The 26,611-nt window shown below is 38.0% G+C and overlaps 1 protein-coding gene across 1 annotated transcript in view; it reads right to left on the minus strand.

Annotated features, from left to right (window-relative positions):
* kiaa0825 (KIAA0825 ortholog) overlaps positions 1–26,611 on the minus strand; it is a 143,450-nt gene that overhangs the window by 72,621 nt on the left and 44,218 nt on the right. The window contains exons 11-19 of the mRNA XM_079606562.1: positions 24,671–24,853; positions 24,405–24,530; positions 18,950–19,089; positions 12,997–13,176; positions 11,214–11,432; positions 9,650–10,058; positions 6,313–6,469; positions 5,441–5,590; positions 4,074–4,168 (exon numbers count right to left, since the gene is read on the minus strand). Coding sequence (XP_079462688.1) covers positions 4,074–4,168; positions 5,441–5,590; positions 6,313–6,469; positions 9,650–10,058; positions 11,214–11,432; positions 12,997–13,176; positions 18,950–19,089; positions 24,405–24,530; positions 24,671–24,853 — 1,659 coding nt within the window. The remainder of the gene's footprint in view (positions 1–4,073; positions 4,169–5,440; positions 5,591–6,312; positions 6,470–9,649; positions 10,059–11,213; positions 11,433–12,996; positions 13,177–18,949; positions 19,090–24,404; positions 24,531–24,670; positions 24,854–26,611) is intronic.

The raw sequence follows: 26,611 nt of genomic DNA on the forward strand, positions 1-26,611 counted from the left end.
AGAAGCATACAACAGTTTTTGCAAAGTTTTGATCATGTTTGATCAAACAAATGCAGCATGAGACTTCTTTCAAAACCGTTAAAAAAGAGTGTGTGCAGTTACAGAATGCAACATGGAGGGAAGCCAAATCAAATAGGAGTATCCTACATGCGCAACACAGCATAAGTATCATGAAAGCAAATCTGAATGTGAATGCTCACACAGATCATTGAACCTATGGTGTTATTGTAAAGCCTTCCTGTCACCAAGCACTGTAACTCTGGCAAAAAAAGTTTGTGTGGGTCATGTCTAGAAGTTTGCTGTAGCTGTCTCTCTGGGTGTCAGGTGCTAGTCTGAGGAAGAACAGGAACATTAATCAGTCACTTTCTGCTGAAAAGCTCCATTTGAGAATGATTTATGACACTGCTGGCACGGACAGCCAAATGACAGGTGACAATAAAGGACACCCACACCTGTGTAAATCTTCTCTCTCTCTCTCTCACACACACACACACACTCTGAGAGGGGGAACGGGGGGACAGAGTTGAGACCGCATTATGGCACACGTCTCATTCATATGCAGCCAGATGAATGTACTCCTCATAGAGCCACAGACATATGTACTAATGTTTAAATAGATAGTTCACCAAAAATGTCTGGGTGATTATATACTGTGAATGTCAGTCCAAACCTGTATGATGTTATTATTAAAAAACACACACAAATGTTTTGGTTTTCCATACCAAGGCAGTTACCAGTGACTGGGCTGTCAAGCTCCAAAAAAAGGGACTTTTGAAATATATAATTAAATAAAAAGAACCCATATGCACTACATTCCAAATTTTGTAATAGATTTATTTGAGGAACAAACCGGAATTTAAGTCAATCATGTTTCAAGAGCCACCGTGGGGGTGAAGATTATCAGTAAATAATTAATTTATTTGAAGAAAGAAAAAAAGAATATTCTGAAATATATTTACAATTCAAAATAGCCGTTTTCTATTTGGATATATTTAATATATATATATACATTTAAAACATTGTATTCCAGTGATGGCAAAGCTGAATTTTCAGCATCATTACTCCAGTCTTCAGTGTCACATGATCCTTCAATCATTCTATTATGCTGATTTGCTGCTCAAGAAACATTTCTTATTATGTTGAAAACAGTTGTGTAGTAGCTTAATCATTTTGTGGAAACTGTGAAGCATTTTTGGCAGGATATTTTGATGAACTGAAAGTTCAATAGAATGGTATTCTTTTTTCTTTTTTTTTATTCCTCTCATAACCTGACATCATTAAAACATTTCTGAAAAAAGAGAAGTTAGAGAGATTAATATGTTCAGATGAAAACAGCTCAGAGCTCTCACCCTATTCAATAGACAGCAAGATCGCATAGTTTCTGCATATAGAAGACCTACATACATTCTCAGTCTCCAGAGAGGGTCTCTAGTGTCTAACATTTACTCCATGACCTATTACTGCTTTTTTTCCCCATGCATTAGACCTTGTGTTACAACTATTTTCTATCTGCCTCATTCTATTTTTTTATCTCTCTATCTCTGACCAGGTTTCCCATTAAATTTGCTCATTCATGGTCATTCATGGATAATCCACAAGTGTCATGCACTACAATGGTGAATGACAGTAGCTATCTATTTTTTTTAAAGGCGCATGCACACACACACAGCTATCTGAATGAGGACAATAAAGTGACATGAATTCAAAATTGACAATTATACTTTTTTTATGGAATATTGCAGTATTACAAATTATTTATCCGTGCGCATCATCACTAATATTATTATTTTCCTCATATTATCATCATAATCTTTACTCAAATTAACTTCCCCTCCGTCTCGTCTCTTCTCTTCTCTGATGACGAGTTTCCTACTTTTTTTCATTCGAGAAGCCATTTCACTTATATATGTCACAATAGGGAAGAAAAGAATATCGCTACTTCCCAAATTTAAAGACTAAAGCAATTTCACGAGATTAGGTGACCTCAATGACTGATAATGAAGTTAATGGTTTATGGACCCTGATATCACAAACAAAACTATACAGAATGAATCTCTAACCCTCTAAGCTTCTTCCTCTTAAGGACCTTCTGTCCTTCACCTTACTTTCTTTCATCCCTCTTCTGAACTTTTGCTCGGCCATGAGGGCAGGTGCTCCATCATTGAGATACTGAACATAGAAAGATGCTCTCGGAGGTTCCACCCCACTGTGAAGGAAACACTAACATCTGGACGCTCTCCAAGCTGGACTGGGCAGGTGATGTGCCAGATACACAGAAATAGGTTCTTGTTCCACTGACCTGCAGCACTACCACGTGGAAACTACTGTGTTGTAGGGCGTTGGCACTGATTCCCAGATTTGACACAATTCCCTATCAAAAAATTAATCTTAATTTGATCCAATTCAAGTGTCACTTTTCTTCAATTCATTTAAAAGATGTGATGGACATTAAGTTGTAAGTATATACTATTTAAGCCTAAATTTGTCAAACAACACCCTTTTCACACAACCCAACATTAATTTAACTAAACCTATTTTAACTAAAAAAAATTAAAAAAAATCAATAATTAGTATACCTTTATGCAGTAATTATGCTTCTGTAGTATTACAACCTCAATAAGTAAAAAAAAAGAAGAAAGGAATTGGGGTAACACTTTTTCACAGTGTCCTTGTTACAAGTTACATGTACTTATTATAGTAATAACAGTAAATCATGCATATTTACATGTAACTAAAACAAGCCCTGTTCCTAACCCTAACCCTATAGTAAGTACATGTTGTTAAATAATATTACTCATTACTTAAAAGTATAATTACACTGTAACATGGACACCTTAAAATAAAGTGTAACCTAAATGTGTCGCACCGTCAGAACTTGTCAGAACCATTTAGTAAAATAACATAAATTTGATTAAAACAGTGAAAATCTTTAAAGAAATATTGACCAGAAAATAGGACCTAAAATAAATGTGCATTCTTCCACGCTTTCCTGAAAAAAGAATAGACTAAAAATATTGCTTAAGATTTGATATTTTGATCTGTTGAAAAAAATCTTGTTTTACTTTACTGTAGTTTCTTTTGTCAAGCTGTCAAACTAACACTAAGCTCACTGATCATTTGGAGCAAATGGATCAAACTCTGGCTCTGGTTTAAAATATCCCTTTAAACCGGAATACTTGTATCACATTTATGGTTCGTTACACATTAGCGATATGCTTAAAACGGAGAAGTTGTTCCTTTGAGTTTTCCGCGTACAGACGACACCATTGTCAAACCGATCCCCATTCACACGGATCCGTGAAAACGACTAAAAACCCTGTATTCTGCTGCCAGGCCATTAGATGGCGATGAAACACTATAGATTGAACACGTATACGCATGTGCAAGACGTCATCGTTTTCACAGATTAGCATTTTTTTGTTATTTACACGGAGACCGGTTTCAAAAACGTGCACTTTGAAAACCCGTTTTCAAAAGTTTGCGTTTTCAGACACACAAAACGCCGTTGTCGTGTATATAAACGGCCAAAACGCATAAAAAGTTTTACGTTTTTAGTTGAAAGCGGTGTCATGTAAAAAGCCCCTTAAACTAAGGCTCAACCACACCCGATCCCTCAGTAAAACCTGACAATCTTTTGACACAGTCTGACACGTCAGATTGTGATTTCCACTCAATTCCAAAAAACGCAGACGCTTCGTTTTCTCCACACAGTGAGCTCAGCTATACTTTTCTCTTTAGCAAGCTCTCAATGGAAAGGCACTTTCTTTACTAAACTTTGCATGCTGGGAATTCAAATCTTGAAAGAAATCGACAACTCATATAGAGACGGGAGCATTTAAACGTAAAAAAAGATAGGTCAGATGAGATGTCCGCAGGCCAACCATAATGCTTTTAGAAGCTGACACACACAGACAAGCGTGCACATTCAAACGGTCGCAGGATCCCTCTATCCTCTCCACACAATATTCACATTCATTACGGCAGTACACGGTGGGACATGACAGGCAGCACTTCAACAGTGTGTAAGCGAAAGGAGGGGGCGACTGTGCGCAAACGAGAGCAGCAGCCATTACCTGTTAGCGAGCAGCGTCGTGAAGGTCACCTGACTCGTGCTCTGATAGGCTGGCAGCAGTTGGGCCCAATCCCACTCCCTCTCACCCATAGCAGCCTGTTGATAAATGAGCAGCGAGTATTGTTCGTTATTAATCAGAGTTAATATGATCAGTAAATTACTGCTCCAGCTGGGCTGGACTAACCAAAGAGGAGGGGGTTCCGAACAAGGCCGCCCCAAACACGATCTATCTATCATGTCTGCACAAGAAGGTTTTTATTCCAATAAGACAGCAATTAATTTATAAATCCATTTGGGGAGGGATGTACCATCATTTATAAAAAGATAAATCAATTTTGCAAGAGGAGTCGTTATTCTTCTCGCCGTTGTTCGTGGCAAGCAGCCCAAGGTTTCCCTCACCCAAAGTGGACCGTCCCTTTGTTAGGGAGCCAAATGAAATCCGATTGCTCTGATGGCCAGAACGTCACTCTTAACTTGAAGCCGAGTTTTTTTATTTTTTTATTTATTGACAAAAGGACAGGAGCGTGCCAGCCCCTCCTATTCTCCGACCGGCTGATTGATGGATCGGCATTTGTTTTTTCTGCCTCCATTTGATTTGACAAACAGCGCAGCCACCTGAAGGCGAGGAGGCTTTTTAATCATCCCCTTAATAAGGTGTTTTATGCAAAGCAATGCGAGCGCGAGCGATAAGGAGAAAACAAAAGGGATTAAGAGCGCCGCAGCTAGAGCTGAACGAAAGGGAAAGAACTCGCATTTTAACCGACGTAAAACTCCAAGCCAAATAAGATAATGAAAGGAAAAAGTTCCCCTAAAAAAAGAAGGTTGCAAGACTTTCCGGCTTCAAAGACGTTACAAAAAGTCTCATGACATGAGCAGAGAAAACTTTATCCTACCTTTAAGAGAAAGCCAAAAGAGGACCACGGCTCTTGTAATTAAACCTTCAACCTACACCGTCTTCAACACGCAAGGGATGCTTTTTTTTCCCCCACCCCTTGTTCAAAGCCACATCACACTTGAAGAGTTCACCTTTCAAGTGTTTTCAAATTCTCTGCTCTTTTGGTTAACCTTTTTTAATGTTTTGCTTTGTGTCTTCCCTTCACACTAAAATATAGCTTAGGGACAGAGCAACCTATGGAGAATTGTCGAGTTCATTCCAGAGAAGCAGTTTAAAGTCTCTCAGTCTCCCTCTTATATTCACCTTGCCTGGTGGCCTTGACGGAAAGTTACACTCGCTCGAGCGTGAAAGAGAAGAAGAGGAGAAGTAGTTCACGCCATTAATGAACTGCTGTAAATAGTTATGTAAACAACAAGTGTTCGCAAGCACCTCGAGTTGAAGGATGAGCGACTAAAGTAATAACAAGAACCAACCTGATCGAGCTTGTTAGAATTGCACTCGGTGAAGGGGTTAAACTGGGATGTACAGTTGCTCGCTTCAGAGGAGAACACGACAGTTCCCAAAGGGGAGTCCAGAAGTGCATCTCTCTTTGAATGAGGCGATAGGACGGACCTCAGAAAATCCTACACAATAAAATGAAGAAACACAACGTAAAGGCTCATCGTCAATGCACTCCAGTCCAGACTGGAGAAACGAACAGAAACCTGGACACATCTTATTATTAGACGGCACTAAGCAAAACTAATCACTATTAAAGTGGTCAAATTAACAGTGAGTCTCTACAGAATTCTTAAACACATCGCCGGACAAATTAGTACATTTCAACAATTATTACATACCCAATTTTGGACATAATGGACATTTCCTTTTCTCTCTATTCCCCAAGTAATTGGCCGACAATGGTAGAAATTAATCAGTCTATCTAGGAATAGGATTTGAAAACAGGACATTGGAAGAGGACAAAGATATGTATAGATGTGGCACAAAGAATCGTCCTCAAGATTAGACTTAAGTGAGAGTTGTACTAATTTCCCAAGATGTGTTCTTATTGTTAAGTAGAGCAATGGGGCATTGGGTATAGAGCTGTAGTTTAAGTGTAGAGAAAGACTTTGACTAATTCATGAATCTTCTCGTTTAATTTATGTTATTTCTGTTGTTTAAGTTGTTATTCTCCAATCGATTTTTTTTTCTTTTTCAATCAGGTCAAGGCTGTTACGAGAGGGCCCGCAGCAACATCTGGATGCAGTTGTGTCTCTGCACAGGCGTTCCCCTCAGCTTCAGGTCACACTGTCTGCCTCAGGCTAACAGCCACCTAATTGCTTGGTGAAAAACAGCAATTCGCTACCTCATTGAGCTGGATGCTGTGATGGATTTGCCGGAGGTGCTGGCTGCCACCTGCTCTATGGCACAGCTCCAGCAGCAACTGCCTTATTTTATGCTCAGTCAGTTCCGCGGGCCCACCTCTATCCTGCGCCGGGCCGCTCTCCACACGCTCCAACACACTGATGGAGGAACACATAAAGAAGAGAGAGAGAGGGGGGGGGGGGGGGGTAACATGAAATAAATGGGAAATGGTTATTATATTACTCAATTTAAACCCTTCTAAAAGCAGTTTTACATGGTAACCGCAAGATTCCGGTTCGTTTGCTATGGGAGATTTTAATTATTATAGTTTTTTAAGTCGTTTTTAAAATAGTGTAAATACTACATTTATTCATTTTGGCAGACGCTTTTATTCAAAGCGACTTACATTACATTCAAAGAACACATTTGATCAGTTCTTGCTTGCCCTGAGAATCGAACCCACGACCTTGCCATTGCTAGCGACACTCCTTACTTTTTGGGCTACTAGTATAATTATACAAAATGTTCAATTAATATTAAAATGTTCAAATTGGAAAGAGATAAATCAGTAATTTTCTCACAAACATACTTTTATGGTAAGGTTCACACATCTAAAACTCTGGTGGATACCATGTCATCCTGGTCCAGAAATATTTTACAAAATATATAGCTAATATCATATTTTATGCAGACTGCTAGCAACAGAAGTGTGCAAAATTACACTGAATAAATACATTTATTGAATTTATTTCTTCACAAATGCCATTCTTTAGCAAAAAAAAATATTTTGTTCAAAACAATCAAATGACATTAACTGTAGCTTTCGTGATATTTTTGTAATGGAATCAAAAATATCCAAATAAGAGCTGTTGCCAATATTCGTTAGCATTGAGCTAAAGTGGGCATTGTTGTGTTCCACACAAAGATTCACACATGTTCAGTGCAAAAAGCCAAGAGCTGCATGTTGCCAGTTGCGGCAAAACAGTTTTATCACATGATTTGCCACCTTTTTTTTTTTACATGAAGTTCCTTTTGACAAAAATGTAGAAAAGAGAGTGCCACAAAGAATACCTCAAGAGTCAGAGAGACAGTGCTGCTTGCTGTAACCTCAAGGTCCCCTCAACGCACCCATTCTCGTGCCCTTCCTCTCTATCCAACATGCCTCATCACCCTCGCCACACTTCCCATCCGATACACCCCCTGTCATTGTTTCCCCTCATTCCTTCTTCCTTCCTTTTTTTTATTTTTCAATCACAAAGTGACAAGGAAAGTGTCGCCTGTCAGGCAGGCCTTTAGCTTCAATGACACCGAGAAAAGCGGCGAGGCCGTGGGCAGCCCAGCCGGTGAACGGGGTGTCAGCACCTGTGCCTGTATCCTTCCCTGTCCATCAGTGTGCAGGTGAAGCAAATGATTGGATCCAGTCAGCGGCTTGATTAATGAGAGGCCCGTCGGATCCGGGACAAGCTATCAATCACGTCATTAGGACCAATGTGCCCCGAAAGAAGCAGAACACCCCCTCCGCCCATGGAATCCACTGCATTCATCTTCATCTGTGCATGCATGCCGTCAAAGCCTGCCAGGGTCACCGTGATGGAGAACAATCATCTTCTCCTCTACAAATTACTTTGCAAAGACAAGAGATGAGGGAGGTGTGTGTATGCATTTGTGTGTGTGTGTGTTGACAAGCTGGGGTGTGGGTGTTTTTCAGAAAACCCGCTTTCCGCCGACACACTGTACGCTGATTGTTTACACCGGAGGCAGTGCCTGAAAGTGAAGGTTATTTTAATGAATAGTAATGGTTCCACTGACTGTCTAAGACAGGCGATACATAATCACTCTTCCTTTTTGCTATCGCCCTTTCTTTCTTTTTTGCCCTCACTCAATTTTTTTGTTTTGTTTTTCCTGTCATTGGGATCAGCGTTTCTCGGAACACTCAAAGTTTGATATATATATATTTTTTTTCTAGCTCTGTTATGACGCTAAATCATTTTCAATAAGGCTAATTAACTCTGAGCTTTTGTTCTGGACATGACTTGGAATATACGGTAAAACTTTTCTTTCTTTTTTTTTTTTGCCAACTGTGAAAAATAGCATGAAGGATTGGCCACTTTTCAAAAGTGCTCAAAAATCAATAGTTTAAAGAAATGATTAGTAAGGATCATTATTTAAGGCAGGGGTTTTCAAAGAAAGAAAGAAAGAAAGAAAGAAAGAAAGAAAGAAAGAAAGAAAGAAAGAAAGAAAGAAAGAAAGAAAGAAAGAAAGAAAGAAAGAAAGAAAGAAAGAAAGAAAGAAAGAAAGAAAGAAAGAAAGAAAGAAAGAAAGAGTGTCACAGGTTTATACATGAAAAGTATAGCTGCCTTTATAATTTAGAAGTCCATCAGAAGGGTATAGCATATTTTCGGGTATGCGGCATTAAAACGTTTTAAACCCCTGACTTAAGATACACATTATCTGCCATAAGATGATTTAAAGTACATGTCCATCTTTATCCTTAGGGCTCAATAATTCACAAATGCAAAATGAGGTCCGTCCCAATGTGCGCCCTTACGCACTATTATATGCCGTTATATAATGCAGTATAAATAGTGTGAGTAGTGCGTTCACACTGAACATTCCAAATAGAGAAAGTGCACATTAAATACCCGGGTGGTGCACTTAATTAACCGGGGGGGGGGGAAAGAAGTGTGGAATGTTTGACACTTCATGCGCTCAACTGTCGAAGATTTAATTACGCAGCGGAGGGAGAGGCTATCAGACTACAATGTTAAATGACTAAATAACTTTATAAAGTTTATACACTATGTACTCAACCGTGTAGTGTATACAGTGAGTGCAGAGTGTATGAGTGCATAGAGAGCACAGTATATAGTAGTATAGTGCGCTATTTGAGAAACAACTAAGATGATTTTAAGTACATGATTCAAGGATTGCAACACTTTCTTTAGTGGTTCAAGTCAGATTTCTGCACTCAAACCCTGTGGGTGACATCAAACCCATTTTGAAGTACACATATCAAAAAGCTTGAAACGAAGAGCTACAGGCAAGGAAAAGAAAACACAGAAAACAATACATAATTATGTTGCCAAAGGATGAAGGGTGAAGTTAATTTCTAAAAAATGAATGATTAGGCGAGATTGAAGTATTTAAAATGACATCAAAATATCAAACGGCAGCAGCTAGACAATGAAGATAATGTTAGATTAGATAATTGGTTAAACACATTAAAATCATCTTTCATATGGATAAGCTCAATTATGAATTTGCACTTATGGGCTTAAAATCTTGGGTTTAATTGGCAGTATATTCCATCGGGCTCATAAAATAAAATAAAAACTCACCTCTCGCAGCAAAGCTTCCGTGCCTTCTGCAGCTGCATGGAGGTCCATTTGGGCTTCTTCTCTTCCAGGCACTGGAGCACCTTATGGACTAGAGGCTTGGGAACGCCCTTCTGCTGGCCCAGGCTGACCTGCAGACATTCTGATAGCAGACTCAGCCTATCCTTGGCCCATCTCTCCAGGGGCAGGCCAGACAGAAGCTCCAGGGTGTCCCCGCTTTCTAGATCCTGACAGAGGCAGACCAGTAAGACCCAGAGGAGCAGGCCGGTGGACCTCAGCTGTCTGGCATGCTGGGAAAGCCTCTTCTCAGCCACGGTGAACAGGAAGCGCACAGGCAGTGGAAGGGACGCTATGGTTGACGGAAGGTGGGTGAAAATAAAAGAGAGGGCTTGGATAGATAGATTCATGCTGCCTGATTGGAAGAAAGAAAGAATGTAGAAAGAGTTAGTTTGATTTATTTTTCTTCTTAAATAAGGCTGAACCATTTACAATAGATATGTTTAGTGGTTAAAAAAAATATATAATGGATGGATGGATGGATGGATGGGTGGGTGGGTGGGTGGGTGGATGGATGGGTGGGTGGGTGGGTGGATGGATGGATGGCTGGATGGATGTGTGGGTGGGTAGATGGATGTGTGGGTGGGTAGATGGATGTGTGGGTGGGTAGATGGATGTGTGGGTGGATGGATGTGTGGGTGGGTGGGTGTTTCGGTGGGTGGGTGGATGCATGTGTGGGTGGGTGGATGTGTGGTTGGGTGGGTGGATCGGTGGGTGGGTGGATGGATGTGTGGGTGGATGTGTGGGTGGATGGGTGGGTGTGTGGATGGATGTGTGGGTGGGTGGGTGGTTCGGTGGGTGGGTGGATGGATGGTTCGGTGGGTGGGTGGATGGATGTGTGGGTGGGTGGGTGGATGGATGTGTGGGTGGGTGGGTGGATGGATGTGTGGTTTGGTGGGTGGATCGGTCGGTGGGTGGGTGGATGGATGTGTGGGTGGATGTGTGGGTGGATGGGTGGGTGTGTGGATGGATGTGTGGGTGGGTGGGTGGTTCGGTGGGTGGGTGGGTGGATGGATGTGTGGGTGGGTGGGTGGTTCGGTGGGTGGGTGGATGGATGTGTGGGTGGGTGGGTGGATGGATGTGTGGGTGGGTGGGTGGATGGATGTGTGGGTGGGTGGGTGGATGGATGTGTGGTTGGGTGGGTGTGTGGGTGGGTGGGTGGATGGATGTGTGGGTGGGTGGGTGGGTGGATGGATGTGTGGGTGGGTGGGTGTATGGATGTGTGGGTGGGTGTGTGGATGGATGTGTGGTTGGGTGGGTGGATTGGTGGGTGGGTGGATGGATGTGTGGGTGGGTGGGTGGATCGATGTGTGGTTGGGTGGGTGGATCGATGGGTGGGTGGATGGATGTGTGGGTGGGTGGGTGGATGGATGTGTGGGTGGGTGGGTGGATGGATGTGTGGGTGGGTGGGTGGATGGATGGATCGGTGGTTGGGTGGGTGGATCGGTGGGTGGGTGGGTGGATGGATGTGTGGGTGGGTGGGTGGATGGATGGAGAAAGCTTTACATACTCTTGTTGGTTTCATTCAGCTTGGGATCTTGTGGAATGTAGTTCCACTCTTTTGGGATTTTGCTCAGGACATTTTCGGGTAGGTGTTGTCGAACCAGGGGTCCAGACTGGTCTTTATTTTCCTGCATCATGCTGACCAGGTGGCTCAGGACTTTGTTAGTGGATTTACAAACAATGGACCTGATGTATTTAAACAAGGCTGGCTCATCTTTACTGGAGTCTGGAAGAAAAAGAATAATTATTAATGAAAAGTTATTGAGACTTAATAATTTCATCCAAAATTATTAAGTAAAATCATTAGACAGTGCCACTGAGAAATATATATATATATATATTTTATACTGAGTAGCAATATTATATTTGGTCACAGCACAGGACACTACCTCAGAGAAGAAGCGGGACATAATTTATTAACAATATTGGTGTCTTCATTTATGGGCACTCTTTATTAAAGCTAATAGATTCCAGTTGTTTCATTTTGTTTTATTATTCTTCTGTTATAATCTTTTTATTTGTTCTATTATTATTTTTTGTAATGATCAATTTCCGTTGTGTTATATTATTATTATTATGTTAAAGTCACAATAAAACGCATTAGAAATACATATTTTTTGCAACTATTTAAAATACTACTCTTGTCCCTGACAGATATGAATATGAAATATAAATTATTTATTATTATTATACAATTTTATTCATTCATTCATTCATTCATTCAGTCAGTCATTCATTCATTCATTCATTCATTCATTCATTCATTCAGTCATTCATGCATGCATTCATTCATTCATTCATTCATTCATTCATTCGTTCATATATTCGTTCATATATTCCTTCATATTCATTCATATTCATTCATATATTCATTCATATATTCATTCATTCATTCATTACTAATAATTGAAACATAGCCAAATAAAAATAAACCGCTGTTTAACAATAATTTGATATATATTGCCTCATTTTGTTGACATTATGCCATGGACATTTCATGGACATTTTCTAGAGAAACAATGGCAAGCAAAATGTCAGAATTATTGCTTTTAGTAAACTAAAATAATACATTTTAAAAGTGGGTTCAATTTCAGAGTTCCTTTTAAAATTTTTGTCCACAGTTGCAAAAAGTAGAGGTAGAAGAATCAACTAAAAAATTGTAATAACGATCATTTTCCTGACCAGCTCAAACAGCTCTTGTAAATGGCACAATCAAGGTGCTAAGCAAGCTTCATAAGATTATCAATACTTATTATTATTATATTATACTTAAGTATGAATGGACATACAACAGTACAACGGCATACAACACACACTCTCCTGCTCCCTCCTCTGTCATTTGTCTAATTTGTGAAACCATAATTACCACTAACATGTAATAAAACAGAAAAAAAAAAAAACATGAGCTCTTCAGCTTGGATTAAACCCCCTGAATCAAAAGGTGTCAGGTGATAATTGCAGTTTCTATGTCAATATGCAAAATCAATACGGCAACCATTAACACAACAGAAAATGTTCATGCTGTGGCTTTTACAGAGAGGAAAAAGGAGAAGGAAGAAATGTAAACAAATAAGCAATCAAAGAGACAGCTAAAGGTTTAATTATGGCTTTGATTTAATGATGGGCTTCCAGCTGGTCAGATCTGATATTCAGGCAATTAGAGGACACAGTGGGGGCACATGGTGATAGTGGTTTCCAACTGGACTGTGACTAAATAGCCACATCTGACTAAAATTGTGTCTTTTTGAAGTCTAAACAAATGTAGGGCATGAGCATGGCAAATTCTGCACCTGTTAAGTTGTAAAAGTGCTCCCAAAGGTGTCTCCGGTCCAGGTATCCCTCTAGCGCTCGACTTAAAGCCCTGGGGACGTAGTTTAGGGAGGACAGGGTGGCAAAAACAGCTTCTAAAAATTCTGCAGCTGCTGTCTGAGTATCAGGGGACACCTCTATTCCTCTGTCCACACAGAGACCTGAAAGCACATTTCAATGGTTATTTTAAATTATGTCGAAAATAAAAAAGAACCACAATGCTAAAAATAGCATGGCTTAACAATAAGAATGGCCAGGGGCCGGTTGGAGAGACTTCCAGGATTTTTGACAGGACCATTTTTGGCTCTGTCAGGTGATGCCTTTCTTTCTCCTGTTCTTTCTTTTTTTAAATAAAGAAAACAAAGCATATGCACAACCCTTCAAAAGTTTGGGGTAGGCACCTTCGGTACTGATATTGAGAGAAGTCTTGTATGCTCATCAATAACTTAGTGAAAACAGTAATATTGTGAATTATTAACACACTTTAAAATAACTATTTTATAAAATGTAATTTATTCCTGTGATGGCAAAGCTGAATTTTAAGAAGCCACATGTGTCACATGATCCTTCAGAAATCACTCTAATATTTTGATTTGGTGTTAAAGTAAAAAAAAAAAAAAAAAAAAAAAAAAAAAAATATATATATATATATATATATAAATAAAAGATTATTATTATCATCTGGTTGCTTAATATTTTTGGTGTAAACCATAATAAAAAAATCAGGATTCTTTGATAAACATAAAGTAAAAAAAGAACAGCATCTATTTGAAAGATTTTTGTCTTCACAGTCACTTTTTTAAATTAATTTAGTGCATCCTTTCTGAATAAAAGTATTACATTCTTTAAACCTAAAATTAAATCTTACTGACCCCAAACTTTTGAATGGTTTATACTGTATACAGAAGAGTTGCACAATTCTGAATAAATTGTGAATCTTTTTTTTTTTTTTTTAAATCATGATACTCTCATGATTCCGAACAGACACCTAAACAAAGTACAAGAGGTTCTGACAAAATATGAATTACTGCAGTGTTTAACAATGTTTAATTACAGGTAGGGTAGGCAAAAAAAATTATCAAAATTGATTGAAAATCTCTTCACATCCTGATAGCAATCAGTAAAAAAAAGCGGTCTAAATATTAAAACATGTACATATATCTTCTGTGAAAGTCTCAGGACCAAAAAATGTGTGTCCAATCATTGCATTTGATACGATGTCCTACCTGCCTGTCAACATAAGTACCCAGACGACCTACTACTTCCAGTAAGATTCTGAAGTGTGCATACAATGGACACTGTCTGTCCCATGAGGCCACGGGAGAGGTTTTGTGAATGGCAGTGATGCGACGTAACTGACGCGGTAGGTCACGTGATAATAATAACATGGCAACTGTGGTAGGTCCAGATTACATTCATACTATATAGAATATACTTTTCAGCGATCGTGAAGTCATTTCTTATTCAAAATAAGTACCTACTCGAGAATATATATGGTTTAGTATGCAGCCAATGACATCGATTGCCGCAAACAAACAGCAGTCACCTTTCTCAGTTCCTCCTGAACCAAAACAACGAGTTTATGCTGCGTTCACACTATATCTTAACCGGAATTACGAGATGGCAACCCGTGACGTTTCTCTGGCAACACTATCAATGCCAAACTGAATCTGCAGAAGTCAGGTGGTACAAGTAAGAGGTCGGTAAGTTGTTTACGTTCATTATTTGTGCAATGTCATGTGCTTTTAGACAAGAGGTAATTTAACGCCATCTCTACTAATGCTTTGCAGACTCTGCTGTGCGCGTTCATGTGTTTTGGAAGATCTTGTGCTTTCAAAGCTAGCTTGCTATTGCTAGCCTCTCCGAAAGTGCTTACCTTACCTTTATGACGACACTTGGCGAAGTGAACGAACACATATGAACGAATTATTTTTTTTAAATCGGGTTGAGTGAATCTTTCATGACTCACTCAAAAATACTTCGCTTGTTTCATGAATCAGTGTTTTTGAACAAATCTCTTAAATGAATAATTCAGTGATAAATACATTTTTAACAGTCACGTATCGCTACCTAGTGGCATAACTATGTAATCGATACAAGTTACTCTATTTTGTTCTCTACCGTAGACATCAGTGTTTATATCCAAAATATAAAATTTTATCTCAGGAGCTACTTATGTGATTACTTTAATATTTGTAACACAGAATAACGATACTGTGCCGTTTCATACCTATACATAATAACTTCTCTCTCTGGGTCATCGGCAGCACCAACACAGATTTGAATGTTCCGGTAAGATTTTGTCAAAGGTTAAATAGATCAATGTAATTTAGGAATAAGATCTAGTGAGTGTTTGCATCGAGATCGCGATTAATCATGCAGCTCTTATATGCCAACTTATACGACAACTTTGAGCTTACATACTGCAAGACATCTGAGCCTAGCACGGGAAATTAATGTCTTGTAAATCAATACAGTGCGAAAGGTCCATTTTAAGGCAAAAGCCAATTGACTGTCTGGACAAACACATGAAAGATGAGACCACGACACCAAGATGAGACTGAATGCCCTTGTCCAAATGTTGTCAGGCCTGTGGGGTTGTAGAGAGATGCAGGGTGGTTGTGCCTTTGGTTCAGCCCCTGTCAGTCTCGCTCTCTAGCGATGACAGGCGTTTGAATAGGCGATTGAATGCAATGCAGCATTCAATGAGTGTCTTTGATAAAAAGCAGGCTGCTGTTAGCACTTTTTTGACAAATGCTGGACTGTTTTGAAATGACAGGCCTAAATTACCTGTCGTAGTAGAGCGTGTGGTTAGCTAATGCTGATTTGCTTAACAGGGACCCTAAATTCTGTAAGGGACTGATGGGAATCGACTCCGCTTTGTTTTGCTACATGTGCAAGGAAAACAGGAGGCTATAGATGCCATTTTACTTACTTTGTGAGAGATTGTTTGGTGTTTCATTCTATCTTTTCCACTGTAATTATCCATTCGCTACTAAAAAAAAAACGGTTTAAATCAGAGCTGTGGTGTAGTTGTAAAGTTATGGGTAGTGGCCGTTTTTGTGTTCCGCAAACTTTGCTGCTTCAGTATTTGTAGATAATTTTTTCACGTTTCTACAGTATACTGGAAAATAAGCATTTAATAAGTTTTAAAGGCTTTTATTGACATTTAATATATGCAAAGGGTCAATATTTACAATGTTGATCCTTCTTCATAACCTCTGAAACTCATTCTGGCGTGCTGCTGGATATCAGCTTCTCTGCCAAATCCTGACCGATGGCGATCCATTCTTGCATTATTAGTGTTTGGAGATGATCACAATTTGTGGACTTGCTTGTCCACTTGCCTTTTGATGATTGATCACAGGTTATGGGATTGAGATCCACGGAGTAAGAAGTGTCGCCAAGCGGATTCTTTGCTGCCCTGATGATATGATTAGTGAAATTATGTTAGCTAGTTAATTATCATTTTTTTGGCCAATTAAGCTTTTTGCAATTATTTAAAATGCATTTGATCACTCTGCACAATAATCTAGAAACAATGTGAATCAACAAGCAGCAAACTTTGCTCAACACAATATCGTGTCACTGCCAATACTTTTGACCACAGTTATGGGTATCGCATGTTCTTATGACCACATTTAAAACACATTTTACTAAAATACATTTTAGTAAAGCATACTCAATGATTTAAAATGACTTGATTTTATCTATCTGGAACTTACAGGTGGTGGGAGGACAGGAGTAAGCTGAAAATAAAAAGTTATGTCTCTTTGAAAAAACATGCAATAATTAATCGTTCACAGAACACAAATGTTTATTTTAGCAACAACAAGATTATTGGTTAAAATTAGGGCTGTAACGATTAATCACGATTAATCGAAATCCAAAATAAAAGTTTGTGTTTACATAGTATATGTGTGTGTATTGTGTATAATTATTTTGTATATATAAATACACACACATGCATGTATATATTTGAGAATTATTTGCATTTATATACTGCATATATATTTTTATATGATTTATATTATATATAAATAGAACTATTTTATATATAAATAACACATTTTTATTAAATATATACATGCATGTGTGTGTATTTATATATACAAAATAATTATACACAATACACACACATATATTATGTAAACACAAACTTTTATTTTGGATTTCGATTAATCGCGATTAATCGTTACAGCCCTAGTTAAAATGTATATTAATGTATAAGGGAATGAATGTTTTGAAATATCTTTTTGCATTCAAAGTTTCCTACAAAAAGTACACTTATTCCATGAATTCTCATTAATATGAGCATACTCAATTAATGAGGTTACAAAAGTCGTGTATGCATAATAATTACAATAATTAGCAAAATTCAGTTTAAAATAGATACTACATTAAACAAAAAAAAGTTTGAAAACAGCTTTGACAATAGATAAATGCTATTTAAGGTCTGTCATGTCACAAATCCTCAGTAAACAGTTTCCAAAAAGGACATTAAAAGTAAAAAGGCATACAAAAATGACTAAGGGATTTTACCAAAATGAGTGTACTTATGTGAATGGCCACAAGGGGCTGGACAGGTTAAAGAGCTGCCTCTTCGCAATCATCCGTTTATGAGCCGCCAGATGAACCGTGATAAATGAACTGCTGGCGTTTCTCAGGGGAGGGGATTCCACAAACCAATTCTATCCTCCGTTAACAAACCTTTTGCAACCTTGACGTGTTGCCAACAAACACACCTGTTGATTTACCGGGCCTCACAGATGAGTTTCCACTGGAGGCCCTTAATTGGAACAAGACATCGCTATCAGTCCCTTAAAGAATTCCACAAACAAGCTCCTATTTAGAGCACAGCTTAGCGCTAAGCGCTCCCAAACTGTGCTGAGAGACAGCGACTCAAGCGAGGAACTTTAAAAGAGGTTTCTCTAAACGGTAGACAACCAAGCCACCGCGTTTCTTCTTAATTAGCCAGGCTGCGGCCAGGCAGTGTTGATTTACGGCGACGTGATTCCCACACCAGAGCACGCAGGAAGACGTGCTCTCAGCCGAGCTCGGTTATTAATGAGCTCCGCCATAATGTGAATTAATGTGCAAGCACAAAACAGCCTTTAAAGGTTAGACTTTTCAGAGTGGAAGGAAGAAAGAGGAAAATCTTTAAAGGTCATTCACTTTGCTCTCACATGAGTGTTTACAACTGAGCTCTATTGATTCAGAAATGATGAGGAGGTTGATGAGTGCGATGATGAGTGAGTAAAACAACATTCTCACAACAATCCGGATGAATCTCCCGATGTGCCGGAGGACGAAACACAAATCTGATGAGGCTGAGAAGAGCGTGAGATTGTTTAAAAACCGGGTGGATCTGCCTTACTTCGCAAACTAGCGTAGTATAAAACGTGGCTGAATGAGACGAGCCTTTTAAGACCTCAGCTAGCATTTACTTGTTAGCAAATTCAACAGAGCGTAACTTCAAATGTTAGACTAGCAATTAACGATTTCTATGGCTTATTTTGCAAGAATGAAAGGACTCGGCATGGTTCCACTGCGCAGGTGTTGGGCGACTCGAGCGATGTTATCGTCGTGATCAGCTCACAAGTGCACACAACAGCCTATTTAAAATAAGAAGATGTGTGCGAAATAAAGACCCATTAAAAACAGGTGCAGGCTATTAAGAGCAGCAAGGTCACTGGGCCATCCTTACAGCTAATCAGACTTTCCACCAATAAACTGTACTTAATTCATTTGTGGAAACCAATGAAAGCGTCCATGTGCTTCAAAGAGTGTCACCTTGTATGCCAACTATGGTGTGATATTTTGCCAACTTTCAGGATGCTTTATTGAAGCAAGAGTAAGAAAAAAAAACAGCATCATTGGGAAGGGTACATGCAGAGTTCAACAATAAGTGTGCCAAGGGATTAAGAGTCTTACATGAGTATGAGATGATGATCTGTAGCAGCAAGCAGTCCTTGTGAAGGATATTCTGCAGAAGTAGAGCCGGATTATAACAGGGTCCAGATACCAGTAGCTCAAACAGACATAAAGAGGATCCCTCAGATGCTGGGAAATCCCTTAAACAACAGAAAATACATCAATTAAGGTCATGTCAATGTTCAAATGTTTGGATTATAATTTTTTTTAAAATTATTGTTGTTGTTTGTTTTTGAAAAAACAAAGTCCCTTATGTTCACCAAGGCTACGTTACTTTGATCGAAAATACAGTAGTATTGTGAAATATTACAACTTGCATTTAACTGTTTTCTATTGTGATATATTTTGAAATGTAATTTTAAACTTTCACATCATTCTAATATGCTAATTTGATGCTTAATAAATGTTTTGATGTTTTGAATGTTTTGAAAAAAAGCCTGTGCTAGATTAACGGGGACTTGTCACAGCTCGTACATATTGTTCCTCTTTTGTTTGTTTAACTGCTTCTATTGTCCCCCTGATTTGTAAGTCGCTTTGGGCAAAAAAGTGTTAAATAATTAAATATAAATGTATTATTATTATAAATATTGAAAACAGTTGAGCTGTTGAGCTATATATCTAGAGAGTTATTTATACAGTTAATATATAGCTAGGCACATTAGTATTTTTTACCCCCCAAAAATAGTTTTAAGCCAGTTATTTATAGGCTATCTTTTGCTATAGTGTGTCAGTAGGAAATATCAGTTTACATTTCCAAGCATTGCTTTTGCCATTAATTGTAATAATCCAGTGAGATTCTTGTGTGGACAAGGAGTCTGACAACAGCTGGTATGATCCACACGGAGATCTGATTTTACCATCACTGAGTTCGTCTGTGATTACATGAAGAAACTGAGACAGACTAAATCCAGAAGAACTGCAGTAACGTCTCCAAGATGCTTGAGAAACCGACCTGTAAAAGCTATGTGCAAGTGTACCTAGGACAAAAACGGTTTTAAACTAAAATATTGATTTGATCTAATTAAAAGAAGTTAATTGATATAAAATTTGTTTATGACATTATTTCTTCAAGCATCCTCACTTTACAGCATTTTTACACAAGTGTCTAAAACTTTTCGCATTACTGCAGCTTTGGAGGTCGGTTTCTTCAAGCATCTTTGAGACGTTGGCAAAGTTCTTCTGGATTTAGTCTGAGATGACAGAATGATGACAGAGTTTTCAATTTTGGGTGAAGTATCCCTTTAATACCCAAAAAATATGTGATGTATGTATAATTATATCATTTATATTTCTAATTGAATGTTAAATCGACAGTATTAAAGTAAAACAAATAAACAATGTACAAACTAAACTAAAATAATGTACTGAGGTCCATTTATTCTGCCCTGTCCTGTTGAGGAACAAATATGCTATCAAAATACTAGAATGCCAATTATCCATGTATTCACCAGTGATGATCAGTGATGCTTAAAAAGATGGATAAAGTCTAAAGCCTCGTTACAGTTGTTCTATAGAAAGCATTGGTAAGGTAAAGAATGTTAGGAATCCAAGGACATCTCCTCTTCGGTCAAATGAATGCATCAGAACAACAGTTCTATTTCAAAGAACGTCATGTGATATTAATTTTGCTCAACCACTGTCTGAAGACAGTGAAAAGCATAAAAACCCTTAGTCAGGGTAGCATCTAGTTTAATTTTTGACAGGATTTAAAGGAAGACTATGAGAGATAAAAGTACAGTGTGTTCAATGGGTTGTACTGTTTAATTCAATTTAGCTGACATAAAACAGATTTGAAAGAGAATTTTGAAAAATACATGCGATTAGGACCTTTATATCATTTATATTAACTGCAATTCTATCCCTCACAGCCTCATTTTCAACCGTGTAAAATGTAATATAGTGTCTACCCAAATGATGGTCAATTACTGTTTTCATCATCACTGCACTATTATGCTCTCTTCCGGTGACCAAACCACATCATTAGAGCCACACTAAATTAAAAAAAGCACTGTTTGGTAAAAACCAAACAATATGTTATTTACACCTCTGTTGAAAACAGGGAGACTGAGTGGGGGAATTAATTTAATTTGTATATTTTTTACGAAAAAATATTCTGTCTAGTTTTCTGGATATATTATATGCACGCTGACTCTAAATGTCTACTGTAAATACTAAACCTATACTATAAAAATAGAAAAACAAAAACCTGCATCTGGTAAGTTGAGGTGTGGTCATATTAGTTCAATTTCAACGATATGTTGGGGCAAAAAAAGGTCCATTGTGAATAGTGTAGCGATATATGAAGCTTGACTCGCATACAGTAGAAGTCTATCTGTTGGTCATCACTCATCACAGTAAATTCACATGATCAATGAAAAATCTACAAGGGAAAATTTTTCACCTGTATGACAAAAGTCACATGAACAAACAGGAACACAGGTCTCATCGAATCCGCTTGTCTTAGAAAGTGATAACAGCTGTACGAACTGACAGCGATATACAAACTTTTAAGGTCATCAGCTAACCTAGCTAGTTCTTTTTATTGTTGCCATTTTATCGATTATTAGATATCAATCTGCATATGGAGGGACATTCGTTATGCTCATCTTTGCTCGCTCCTATGTTTAACGAAGCACATATGAAAGACCTGAACCGGAAGCGATGCGACTTGTTTTTACAGAATACAGAAGTTTGTTGCGCATAACACCTATTTGCTGATTGCGTGGATTCCTATTGTAATTTTGCCTATTGTAAAATTCACCCAACAACAGTACCTTTAATCAAACACTGATCAACAGCATGTAAACAATTCTAACACAAAAGTCAATAGTTCCATAGTTAATAGTACTTGCAATAGTTCCACTTTAGCAAAATCAAATATGTAAGGGATAATGTAGAGCGAGGCGGTTGTTATAGCGAATACAACCCCGACAAGCTGATCCGGACCCGACGCGAGGTGAAGGGGTCTTGAATCAGCCTGAAGGGGTTGTATTCGCTATAACAACTGCCTCGCTCTACATTATCCCACTTATTACATGGCTACCTACCAAATAAATCAATAATTTGATACAAAATATTGATTTAAAATGGAGTTTATTGATTTAAAAACGATTGTATTGCTTCCGCTAAAGAACACCGTGTCCATGGCAATGCTCTGTTTTTTATGGCAACGGTGTGTTATCCTTAGCAGCGGGTCTGTTATCAAGAAATAACAGACCGCATTCTACATTAGAATTCAACCAAGCCATCTAATAAACTTAAGTATATATTTACAATACTTCTGGATAACTAAAGTGCATTAAGCACAAAATTAGTTTATCCAATTTAGCCGACTTTAAGTACACAAATGTAGTATACCCAACAGTACAATTGCAGGGTATTTATATTAAGTACATCCATATGTAAATGTATTTGTAGTATACTTAGCATAAAATAAATGTATTTCAAATACGTTTTTGGTATATTTATTTTTCACTATCAAGTCTTTTAATTGTCATTCTAAAAGTATCCCCATGCAATAAAAGAAAAATAAATAAATAAATTCTTCAAATGGCCAATGACATCCCAATGGTAATAATAGTCATGCATACTTAAGCACAAACCACTAAATATCATTATTTATCTCTGACCTTGGGTGCAGAACAAGTATTAAAGTGAAGGGTGAGCTCTGCAACATATCAGGAGAACATTATGCTTTAGTTAAGCAACAGATTTGTCATGTCAAAGGCCCGGTAATCCACCCGATATCCCACGTTAATGGTCCTGATAAATCTGAAAGCTACACCATGAGGTCAGGTTTCGCTGTATCTTGAACTTGCGCACGTGTAACTAAAAAAAAAATCCCTTCCTGCCCATAATGCTCCTTGATTTATTGATATTTCTTGTCTCTTTATTACTTTTTTATTTAATAATCCAAACTGTCAGTTTGTTGGGAGTGTTTGAGTGAGAAGAAGAGTTTGATTTTGGTGCATGGCCTCTTGGCTATGGTGGGGCCCTCACCGCGTGACCCTCAGGGAGTCTTGAACACAGCGAGGCTAAATAAATAAATAAAAAAGGAACAGGCAATAAAAATGCACTAATTTAAATCCCTTGGACTTCATGGAAGCGGAGCCGGTGGGGCTGACGACCGGTGATTTGTGTAAGCGGGACACGCGATGATATCACGCTGAAGTGGGAGTCTGGAGCTGTGCTGGGGGGCTTGAGGAGGGTGACGTGAGATGTGGCTGACATTCACAGTCCTCCTACAGGCTCCGTTTCAGCCTTTCACACCCGGGCTGAAGACCCGCAGCGCATGTCAGCATAAACAGCATGACTAACTATGGCATCTGCATCTGGCCTGCATTAAGGCCCGTGAGTCTGGGGGCCTGGTGACTGCGGTAATGTAGTGACTGTGTTTGTGTGCGTTTAACACATGAACGAAAACTGAAAGGCCACACTAGCCTCATTTGGGTGACACATTGTGTGTGTTTTTCTTGTAATAAAACTTAAATAAATAATGGACTCAGCAATAGAGGTACAATTTGTATACCAACAACACAGGGTAATGTGTTACAAGTATTTTATTTTAATAATATTACATTACTATTATGTACTGGGATTGTAACACTTTTTGGACATTATATTTTATATAAATAAGTAGCAGAAGTATTAGTTATAAGTAGTATATTATTATTATTATTATTATTATTAAAGACATATGTGTCCACCTCAGTAATCAGATTTAATTCCTGATAAATATTAATAAGTAGCATAAGTATTAGTAATAAGTATATTATTATTAATAAAGACGTGTCCACCTAAGTAGACACATTAATAATCATTATGTGAAAAATACACTTGTGTCAGTAATTTTTTTGAAAAAATACTTTTAATCAACAAGGATGCATACAATTTATCAAAAGTGACAGTAAAGACTTTTACATTGTTTATTATATTGGTATTTAAATTTATATTGAAAATATACTTTGAACTTTCGATTTCCATAAAAAATATAAGCAGAACAACTGTTTTCCACATTGATTCTAATAATAACCTTTCTTGAGCCCCAAATCAGCATATTAGAACGATTTCTGAAAGATCATGTGACTCTGAAGTCTGGAGTAATGATGCTAAAAATTCAGCTTTGTCATCACAGGAATGAATTACATTTTAAAATATATTTAAATATATATATATATATATATATATATATATATATATATATATATATATATATATATATATATATATTATACATAATTATTTTAAATTGTAATTATGTTTCACAATATGACTGTTTTTACTGTATGATCAAATAAATGCAGCCTTGGTGAGCATTAGAGATTATCGACCGCAAACTTTTATATGATAGTGTAATTCTAATTGTAAGACATCTCTGGGGAGGAAAATGGCATTAATGGGTTAATCATTGACCACTGACTGAACACTTTGGTTTGTTGCTCAATGCTGTCAGTACCTCAGCAGCTCCTCTGTGAACAGTGTAGGGTTCATTACGCTCAGCCACATTGTGTCACGACTGTTCACTCCCTCTGGAAATTTTGGAGTTCTGCTGCCTCCTCCACCGCAGCCTCCCTGAAAAACCCTGGAGAGAGCGAGAGAGAGAGAGAGAGAGAGAGAGAGAGAAAAAACCTAATAAATAAATAAACACACTCTCATCAAATGACTAATCTTGCTCCTGTAGCTCTCAATAATCCAGCAAGTTTATCCCGACTCTTGTGTCACCTGTGCAGCTCCGCCAGAGGTGATGTAAGGATGACCAGTACGGTCAGTAGCTGGTTACACAGGCTGTGTATGGACCACATCCAAGATCCACGGGCTGCATCTGGCCTTAGCAACTCCTCCACAGACTCACACATACTCCACATCAGATGCTCCACGCACAGCAGAAGAGCTGTAATATCAACCCTGGAGGAGGCAACGAGACACCTCATATTAGGAATAACTCAGTAGTAGCCGCGTTTCCATTACAGATTTGCGCAAATGTTTTGCGCTTTTATCGAAATATCGATACAAAACTATTGCGAAATGACGGCGTTTCCATTAACCGATGTTATGCGACTAAAACGTCCTTTTTTCTCTCGCGATAGTCATTCCAAAAATCACGGCAGCGGACGTTGGTTTATATAATCTCACAGCCACCGCATTAGACATTATTATTATTAATGGAGGGAGACGTACGTGTTATCCAAGCATTAATGGCAGGGAAAGACCCTTATTCCAAACGAAATATAAGGAGTTTCTGGGTGTTTCACCCTCATTTCTGCGCTGAGGTTTTGATTGTGGCATTTCTTTGAAGTTTAGAATCCAGTATTCCTATAGGCTAATTATTGTTTCTTTTATGAATTTAATAAAGAACTCTGTCTCCTATTCCAAACGATGTAGGCTGCTTTTGTGTCCATTCGTTTTTTCCTTTTTAAACCCGTAATTGAAAAACGAAAAATAAACGGTTGTCTTTTTAAAACGCAAAGTTGAACACCACAATTTTAATTTGAACTGGCTACACCAACTGCTGCGCAAATAAGTAAATATCGACGAATTTTCAGATGTTTGTTTAATGACTTTTTCCCCCTTTATTAAACATGTAAAATATTCACAAATTAATATGGAAAACTTGTTGATTTTACTGGTTTTCTAAGGCCAAATTAGAACCTGGAATTGACATTTTCCCGCAGTGCTGAATAAGAAAGAGCCATTAATATTATTAAACTATTGTTTTCTAACTCGGCTAAAAACATCTCCATCTCCGCTGTTAAGCAGATGCGCTTTTAGAGAGAAATGCACCTTTCATACGGATTACTTAATCAGAACAAAATGTATAGCTTTCGATTCGAATTTGTTCGTTTTAAAGTGGACACTTCAAGCTTTAGCTACATAGGCTATATTTTGTTTCAGTTCTCGCGCTCCAGTTCACGGAGATCATGAAAACGCGCCTGATTGTTTTATTTTATTTTAGCCTACAAAAGCACAACATTTTCTTGTTATTGTTTACACAAATAAAACTAGTTACAAATAATGTATTATTATTTTCTGTATGACCAGAAATTATAGAGTAGGCTATATTAAGTTGTTTCACTGTTAATAGGAAAATGTTCACGCCCGCGCCTCCGTGCCATGTAGTGCGCGCTCCACACTCCACACATACCCTTAGATATGCGTCAAAATATTGTGTTTATTTGTGATAATCTCAGCTCTGTATTATTATTGTCTAACCCGTATTATGAATGACATTTGACGAATTGGTTTGTTCCTTTTTTTTGGATAAAAGCCTCATCTAAATATGTAGCCTATGTTATAGGCTAATGATGATAATTATTATTATTTGCGTACACGGACCCCAAACACACCGCGTCTTCTAAGTCAGGTGACTGTAAATGCGCAAAAACTGTTTCCATTGCAGTTTTGCGAAATATTCCTTTTTCGAATTGGCTGAAAAACCTCCTCATGCGAGCGTAAAAACTTTTTTGCGATAAATGAGAGTTTTTGCGAAATTGACGTGTTTCCATTGAGCGTATTTTCAATTCGCAATTTCAATTTGCGCAATTTGAAGGGTAATGGAAACGCGGCTACTGTCACACTGTGTCCTAACCAAGAATTACTAGCAAAACGTTGTCTTTTATGTGTAATATGTGATATTTGATAGAGCTACACTGTATGGCCATACTT

Source organism: Phoxinus phoxinus (genome assembly GCF_949152265.1).
Source record: "Phoxinus phoxinus genome assembly, chromosome: 3".
Lineage (NCBI taxonomy): Eukaryota > Metazoa > Chordata > Actinopteri > Cypriniformes > Leuciscidae > Phoxinus > Phoxinus phoxinus.